Source organism: Gossypium arboreum, chromosome 9 (assembly GCF_025698485.1).
Source record: "Gossypium arboreum isolate Shixiya-1 chromosome 9, ASM2569848v2, whole genome shotgun sequence".
Classification (NCBI taxonomy): Eukaryota; Viridiplantae; Streptophyta; class Magnoliopsida; order Malvales; family Malvaceae; genus Gossypium; species Gossypium arboreum.
In genome coordinates this window covers 65,050,142-65,059,339 of record NC_069078.1, presented here as the reverse complement: position 1 = coordinate 65,059,339, position 9,198 = coordinate 65,050,142, and the positions used below count along the sequence as shown (strand labels likewise).

General features: G+C 28.5%; 1 protein-coding gene across 1 annotated transcript; it reads right to left on the bottom strand.

The window, feature by feature from the left end:
• Window positions 1–6,717: 6,717 nt before the first annotated feature.
• On the bottom strand, window positions 6,718–7,274 carry LOC108456222 (uncharacterized). The gene has a single exon (XM_017754818.2). The coding sequence runs from the start codon at window positions 7,131–7,133 to the stop codon at window positions 6,903–6,905; it is 231 nt and encodes a 76-aa protein (XP_017610307.1). The 5' UTR covers window positions 7,134–7,274; the 3' UTR covers window positions 6,718–6,902.
• Window positions 7,275–9,198: the final 1,924 nt, after the last annotated feature.

Here is a 9,198-nt window from a genome sequence, read left to right as displayed (position 1 = left end):
ATGAAAGTTTGAAATGGGCTACTAAAGAAGTACTAACAGGTTTAACACTCTGCATATTGAACCTGCAAATAACTTTCTCAATATACCCCTTCTAATTTAAGTACAATTTACTTGCTTTTCTATTTCTAAAAATCTCCATACCAAGTATCTTCTTTACTGGTTCCCAATCTTTCATCTCAAATTCTTCACTTAGTTGGGCTTTTACTTTTCTTATCTCTCATTTATCTTTTGTTGCTATCAACATTTCATCAATATAAAAGAGTAGATATATAAAAGAACCATCACTGTTTTTCTTAAAGGAAACACAACTGTCAAAACTACTTCTTTTGAAATCATAAGAAGTCATAAAGGAATCAAACCTCTTGTACCATTGTCTTAGGGTTTGTTTCAAACCGTAAAGGGACTTTTTCAGCAAGCAAACATATTCCTCTTTTTCTGAGACTATAAAAACCTCTGGTTGTTGCATGTAAATATCCTCTTCAAATTCTCCATGCAAAAATACAGTTTTTACATCTAATTGTTCAAGCTCCAAATCAAGCAAAGCTTGAATCGAACTATGCTTCATAACTGGGGAGAACACATTTGTGAAGTCCACACCTGGAATTTAACTGTAACCCTTTGCAATAAGTCTTGTTTTATATTTGGGTTCTTCAACTCCTAGAGTCCCTTCTTTCTTTTTAAACACCCATTTACAACGAACAACCTTTTTGTTTTTAGGAAGTTTTACAAGATCCCATGTTCTGTTTTTGTGGAGTGATTACATCTCCTCTTGCATAGCAAACATCCACTTTTCTGAGTCTTCACAGCTAACTGTCTCAGAATAATTAGATGGTTTTTGGTTTGCATCTATATCTTCAATCACATTTAAAGCATAAACAACTAGATCAGCCTCGGCATACTTCTTTGGAGGTTTAATCTCTCTTCTAGTTCTATTTTTGGCAATAGAGTATTGTGCCCAAGAAGCAACTCTATTTTGAATTTCTATACTGGCTTGAGAAGTTGACTCTATTGTAGATTTTGGATTAATCTGATGCTCCACCTACTTTTGATTTTCTTTATTAGAAGAGCCTTTAAGAGATAAGTTGGGTAGCATAGCAATTTTGTAACAGCCCGTTTTTGGGTCAAATTAGAATAGTGGTTTTGGGACCACAAATTCGAAGTCAAAATATTTATTTTATTATTTCAATAAGGTCTACAACATGATAGATTAATTATGTGAAAGTTTTGTAAAGAAAATTTACTGTTTGAATGTTTAATTCGGTAAAAAAGACTTAATTGCGTAAAATGCAAAAGTTGCATTCTATTGTTAAAAGTGTTCAATTTCTATGAATTATTAATATGGAAGTCCTTATGATGTAATTAGTCTATTTATATTGTAAGTGGACATTCTTGGACATTGTTTAAATGATGTTTATGTTTTATAATAAGGTTATAATTGTAATTTAGTTAATAAAGTTTAATTTAATTAAACAAAACCAAAAATTTTATTATTTCATTCATCTCTAGCCGAAAATTAGAAGTAGAAGAAGCCAAAATAGGGTTCCTTATTCGGCATTGACAAATTCTTCAATTTAGGTATGGTTTTTACTTGGTTTTTAATAATTTCTATATTTTTGAGATCGTTGCTTCGTATATTAGCTAGCGCGTACCTTAAATTTTAAATTTTTTCATGATTTTGAAAAGAGCCATTGTTGAATACTTGAGTTCTTTGATGTTTAATGATAGATTATGAAAGTTTGATGATTGTTAAACTAGTTTTGTAAAGTGATTTTTGACAAAAATGTCAATAAGGGATTAAATTGAGAAATATGTAAAATTCATGGATGAAATGTGAAATAAATGCAAAATATGGGATAATAAGGACCTATTAAAATTTGGCTACTATGGGTTATGGCCTAATTGTATAATTTTTCATTTTTAAGTGTTAAGGACTAAATTGTAAAGTAGTCAAAAATTTAGGGGTAAAATTGTAATTTAGCCAAAATAAATGTTTTAGGCTAAATTGAATTGAATAAAAGCTTGAATGAGTTAATTTGATGTTATATAGATCAAGATAAGTAAATATCGAAACTAGATCGGGGAAAACGGAAAGTGGACGAATAGTCAATAGTTTTATCTGAGGATACGAGGTAAGTTCGTATAATTAGAATCGAACTTTTATACACTTGTAATTATTGAGATGAATGTGTATAATTGATATACTTGAGATATGAATGCCCTATCGATTAGTTTATTGGTTATCAAGCCCTTTTTGAACTGTATGAATTCACAGGATACTAGTGACATGTCACTAGAGTTACCAGTTTTGGTCGAGCTCCTGCATTTGTTGCGGACTCACCACAGCTGGAGCTTACTGTTTCAGCTTGTATGAGCTTACTGTTTAGCTCGATAGAGCTTATCGTTTGAGCTCAATAAAGCTTATTGTTTATCAGCTCAAGAGGAGTTTATTGATTATGGCTCGAAATAGCATAAATGATAATGAATTGACGAATTACTGATGTTTATCACCCGAGTATCCTTTGAAGTTCTAATAGAATCAACGGGCATAAATTCTGTTTATACGGATGAGTATTATTATTGAAAGGATTATTGGTTATAAGATTGAGAATGAAATGTTGAATGCTATATATATTAAGTATTGAATTGTGATAATGGAGGATTTCATGAATATTCTCTTTCATCCACAATCTCAATTGATAAATCATAAATGCTCAACTCAATACTCAAATATATGAAAAATTCATCAAAACACTCAACAAGTTACCTTACCGAAATTTTTAACTCAATGAACGTCTTACGAATAAAAGTACATCAACAATCCAACCGAAGCACACCAGATGCTCATAAGAGCCAATCCATCCGAAACACACTGCTCATAAGAGCTAATCCCTCCGAAACACACCAATGCTTGTAAGAGATAATCCCTCTGAAGTACACTAATGCTCATAAGAGCTACTCCAACCGAAACACACCAAAACAAAGAGTATAACATGAAAGTTCACAACAAATGCTAAACCTCGATCCACTCGGGTAATAATCTCCACTCCAAACCCCCATAACACACCATATCTCAAATGTACTCTACTCTAAGTTCAATCCGATCCAAACATCAAAATTTCAATAACATTTCATCAACAACAATCAAATATTTCTATTGTACCATCTTAAATTATTCAAAAATTCATATAGATGTTAAATTTTAAGTCGTACGAACTTTACCTGAACTGAATAGTAATAGTTGCAGAAGTTTAGGGACTATTTTATAATTTTTCCTTTTCCACGAGTATCTACAGGATATTGATCTAAAATGTAAAATTTCTCAATTATTAGCTTACATTTCACATCCCAATCCATTTTACAATTAATACCCTTTTATTTTTTAAATTTACACAATTACCCTAAAATTTTACAATTTTTGTAGTTTAGTCCCTTAACCCGAAAATCATCAAATTAATCTTTTTTCTCAAGTAAAAATTATAACCAAATATACTAGGCCATATAAAATCCCTAATAAACATCAAATTCACTATAAAACCCTAAAATTTTAACATTTTCACTATTTAATCACTAAATCAAAATCTAACAAAAATCACTTCACAAATTCATCAAACAACACAAACAAAGCTTCAAATACAAAATTATCATAAAAAAAAAATTCAAGGTTCATCAATGGAAATTTCTAAAATTTTAGACAAATTCAAAAACAAAGGTATGGGCTAGCTGGACCTAGTTGCAACGATTTTAAAAACATAAAAATTACAAGAAAACGAATAATTTTACCTCCCATGCAAAGCCAAGAAGTAATTGAAGCTCCTTAGGTCAAAAATGGTGCTTTTGGACAAAGATTAAAGAAAAAATAAGAGAAATTGATTAATGTTTCAAATTGTTTCATTAAATTTTAACTTATTTACAACTTTGCCATTATACACAATTTTTTATTATCATTTTTCCTTTCAATATGCTGTCCAACATATTGATCAGGGTTAAATTACCATTTAGGTCCTTCCTCATTTATTAATTAAGCCATTTGATCATCTAAATGTTATAATTACCATATTTTGCACATTTTACAATTTAGTCATTTTTTCTTAATTAGTTATCTAAATGTTAAAATTTCTTAACCAAATTTTAAAACGACTCTAATGACTCTATAAATATTCTAAAAATAATATTTACGAGTTGACACGACAGAAATTTGTGGTCCCAAAACCACTATTCTGTCACCACTGAAAATAGGGTTGTTACACATAATTTCATGTATTGATCTATTAATTTGATTTACATATTACCGAAGGCATCACCATGAATATTCATATCATCATATTATGCCATGGTTCTCTCCCACATGGGCTTACACACTTTCATGTCGTGATCTACCAGTCCAATTTTTATCTTACTAGAGACATCACAATAAGTGTCTTCATATCATACAATGCCATTGGTCTCAACCATATGGTTTTGCACTTATTTTCGTATCGTGATATGTCAGTCTAGTTAGCAACATACTTGCCCTGCTAGAGGCATCACAAATGGACATATTACTCAAAAGTTATTTACTTAACTTTGTTCATACTCCTGAATGATTCATACTCTTACCATATCAAACTTTACCTGCATACTTACCACTCAACTTCATATTCAGACAGTACTTCCAACATATCATCATAGCACATATAGCAACTACTATGATTTAATCGTTTACTGTATATCTGAGGTGTTAACATTATGTATATCTCTTTACCAGAAGAATTTACATGTAGGAGTTAAAATAAAGACTCACCTGATACTCACTAACTATAGCTCGATGCTCCAAACTTGGACATTCTCTCGAACTAGCAACAATAACTGCTTACAGAACATGAAACCATCATTACAAACCCATTTACAAACAAATTTCTAACATTCCACTAATAGATGACCCCTATGCAAGGTCTCTTATTCAAATTTATTGTTCATAAACTTATTAACAACCTTACTCTTTTAAAAACTTAACATGCATAGATATATCACTTACCAGGAGGTGGATCAACCTCTGATTAAATCAAGAACATTAACTTTCAGCTTAATGAGAAAAAGATAACATTTAAATTTAAGAAAAGGACCAGAGAATAATATTGAAGGAAGAAGAAACTTCCCTCCGAACCTTTCTCACACATATATATATATATATAACCAATTTCCTCATAGTGGAACATAATAAATGTCATTCGAATCCAGAATTTGTTATTCTTAATGACCTCTAGATTCTAAGTGAAACATAAAATGAAAATCCCGCATAATTGATTTATGTCCAATCAATCTAGTTGGCTCTTAACTAGATCAATATAAAAAACTCATTTTGCACAATACTCAAGTAATTGGGCAAACCATACTTTTGGCAATAATTCTCACTCAACTTATTGTTCACTTGACATATTCTTTTCTTACATAGTAGAATAACCTGGAAAAAAAATCCTTAATTATTTATACGATGGATACTTTATGCCATCCCAAATCTGTTCGAAGCTTGCTAATCGGCGGATTACACTATGCCAAACAGATACTTCATGACTCTATGTTTTATTCTCAGATCCTTCAGACTTGGGATATGATAAGGGTAATTATTGTAAATCCTAAATGATAAACAAGTATAGAATTTAAATATCTTAGGACTCTCTTATTTTAAATAGGAACTAATCTTAACCATCAATGTAATTCTATCTGTACCATTAGATCTAGGGAAGCTCAACAATAAATAGAGCCCTCCCATTCATTTGTAATAATTTCATTCTTGAGTTAGATAATATATTGAGAGTATTTACTCAAAAACTTGACGTGCTTTTGTTTTTCTGTTTTTCGTTATTCTTTCGTTTCGAGTTTGCTTTTGTTTGTTTCAGTGCCTTTTGAGAATTTATGCAAGAATTCTCATCTTTTGAATGTTAGGCCAATTTAGATGAATTTGAACCCAAAAAATCTCCTTAAAATTGTTCGGTTTGCAGACGAAAATTCTAACCCGTGACACTTAAATATAATGAAACCCTTGAATATATTATTTTAAAAATCATAATTAAAAAAATCAATTCAAAAATATGTTAACTAGTATGCGTGCACATTTTGTGAATTTTAAAATAGAGTTTTGTTAATTTTAATAAATATGCACATTTTGTTATGTTATTAAAGGTTAAAAATATTTTTAAATTCCCACGTTACTATTAATAGTACAATCTTTTACTATTTCTTTTAATCCTTTTATGATTTTGATAATTACTTTTAAATATTTTTATCTAAATGCACTTTTATTGTTAATCTGCACTTAAAATTTATCTTTTACGTTAATCTTTTTTCTTTTAGTTTTCATTTCTATTTTGACTAAAAACATATTCTCTTTCCAGTTAGACATTTAAGTTGGCATTTAAAACCCATTTGAATTGCTATTAGGGAGTTAACAGAGCTTAACAGCATAGTGAGCATATCATAACAAAACTAAAACGTAATATTTCAAACATAAGTGACTAAAATATAATTTGAGGCAAACAAAAGTAACTATTTTTGTAGTTTACCTTAAAAATAATGGTAGTAAAAGGCATATATAATTATTAAATAAAATAATCATAATTTAAAAAAAATTAAATGAGCCAAAGTAGATCTGAGCTAATCAATTATAAATACAATTAGAATCAATTCAACCCAACTCACAAATATTTTCATGCTACACTAATGCAAGCTGAATCTAACTAATTTGAAAATGGCATTTAAAATTTAGCCTTATTTAATTTATTTTAATAATAAAGAGATTTAAATTGATCCATTTGGACTGCACACCAATTTGTACACCATCACAAACATATCTCAAAATTACACACCTATAGTTAAGCAACCCTGAAAAAGAAAAACCAAACATAAAATCTAGTATTGGACACCTGTCAAGCATAGGCCAAACTATCAGGCTTGTTGTGTGGCGCCGCCGCCGGTGGTGGTGGAGGAGGAGACTGGAACGAAGCTGCCTGTCTAGACGGCGGAGCTGGTACCCCATAAATCTCAGGATTGGTACGTATTTCTTGTCTCCCTTTATATCTTCCCAATAAGTAACATCCAAGTCCAAGTAATAAGCAAAAGAAAATTAAAGGCAAAGAGATGATTATAACCATACCCATTTTGTCTTGGAATTTTTTTGAGCTCCTTGTTGATGATCTCTATGTGTTTGATTAAATTCCTAAGTGGGAATGAATATATTTTATAAAGAGATTTCTTTCACTGGCTTTGGCTTCTGGATGTTTCAGATTCTTTTAAAAGCTTTCAACGGCTACTTATTCTAATTCCTTTTTAGTGGTGGGCCAGATAAGTTCCATCATATGTAGGCTTTTGGCATCATCTAGCTTTTCAGAATCACATTCGTAATGGAATCAGTTAAGTTAGTGGATCAAATGATTTGATTGAATAAATCATCAATAAATTAATAAAAAATATTAAAATTGATTGATTCAGTTTTTTAGCATGATTACTAATTTTTAGTTAAACCGACCTCGTCCATAGATTTGGTCCAATAACATTAGTGTTGATATATTTTATTTTTTATTTAGGGTTTGATTTCCAATTTAGTTGGGCCTAAAGGATTTATATATATTTATTATAAAGTGGTTCATTGGTTTCTAACTCATTCAATTAAAGAAAATATATAATAATTTATTTCACCCTCAATTTTATAAAAATTATTTTAACTTTCGATTTAATTTTTCCGTCTTTTTTAATTTTTAGTAAAGTTAAAAAGTTAACTTTTTATCTAATTTTGAATGATTTGATAAAAAAGACGAAAAAATTAAATGAAGAACTAAAATAAATTTTTTATAAAGTTATAAAACAAAAAGTTATTACGCCAAAATAATAAGCTAACTTTATGGCTAATTTTTAGAAATATGCTGATATATATATTTGAGAAAGTATGCTGTTTTTTTTAAAAAAAAATTTGTCGATCTAAATAGTTTTTGGAGAGAGAAAGAAAAACATAACCTACAATGCACGTTTTTGCTGTCATGTCTATGAAAACGCGTATTGTAGGACATATTTTCATTAAAAATTGACAACTTAACTCTTTTTGTCAGATGATTTAAATGTTAATATTTTTGTCATTCAGTCTTGGGTTTAATTCATTTTCTATTCACATTTGTATTTTTTATTTCATATTGTTTTAAGTTGTTTTGTTTTAGATTAATATTTTTGACATATTAGTTCTTTTGGTTAGATGGTTAAATAATTGTGATTTCATCTTTGAGCCTTATGTTCAATTCTTCTTATAGGCATTTTAATATGTATTTTTATTTCATGTTGTTTCAAGCTTTTTTTAATTAATGTTTATAATTAATAGATATATTATTTTTAAATTTTTATTTTAATTAATAAATCTTTCATTTAAAAATTAAATAAAAATATGTAATTATTTTTGTAAAAACATCAATTAATTCTTTATATATAATATTTATATGTCAAATATTTATTTTCTCCACCTATATTGTGGGGTATAGTGATTTCTAATATTTATAATTATTAATTAATTAAAAAATTAAAACGACATGAAATAAAAAATACATATTAAAATACTTATAAGGATAATTGAACTTAGGAACTTAAGGATGAAATCACAATTATCTAGCCATTTAACCAAAAGAAATCATGTGTCAAAAATATTAATTAAAATAAAAAGAGCTCTAAACAACATGAAATAAAACATATTAATGTGAGTAGGAGAGAAATTGAACCCGAGACTCAAGGATAAAACCACTAACATTAAATCACCTAACCAAAATAATTGTCACTGACACAACAGTAAAAATATGCCTTGTAAGATGTGTTTTCCTTTCTCTCTCCAAAAACAATACAGATCGATAAATTTAAAAAAAAAAAACAACCTACTTTTTTCGAATAAATTTTTCTTTAGCATATTTCTAAAAATTAGCCCTAACTTTATGTAAGGTAATTTATTTTTAAAAATAAAATAAGAAATCAATATCTTTAACTATGCTAATACAACTAAAATTCCATAAACAAAGTTACTTATATTTTTATTATCTTATCAATAATGATTTTTAAAAAATTATTACTTAAATATTTTATATTATTTTTTTCTCCCAAAACTAGTATTGTATAGAAAATAATGGAGTGAACTACACTATTAGTCACTAAACTATGAGTAAATTTTCGTTTTGGTCACTTAAATAAAAAAAA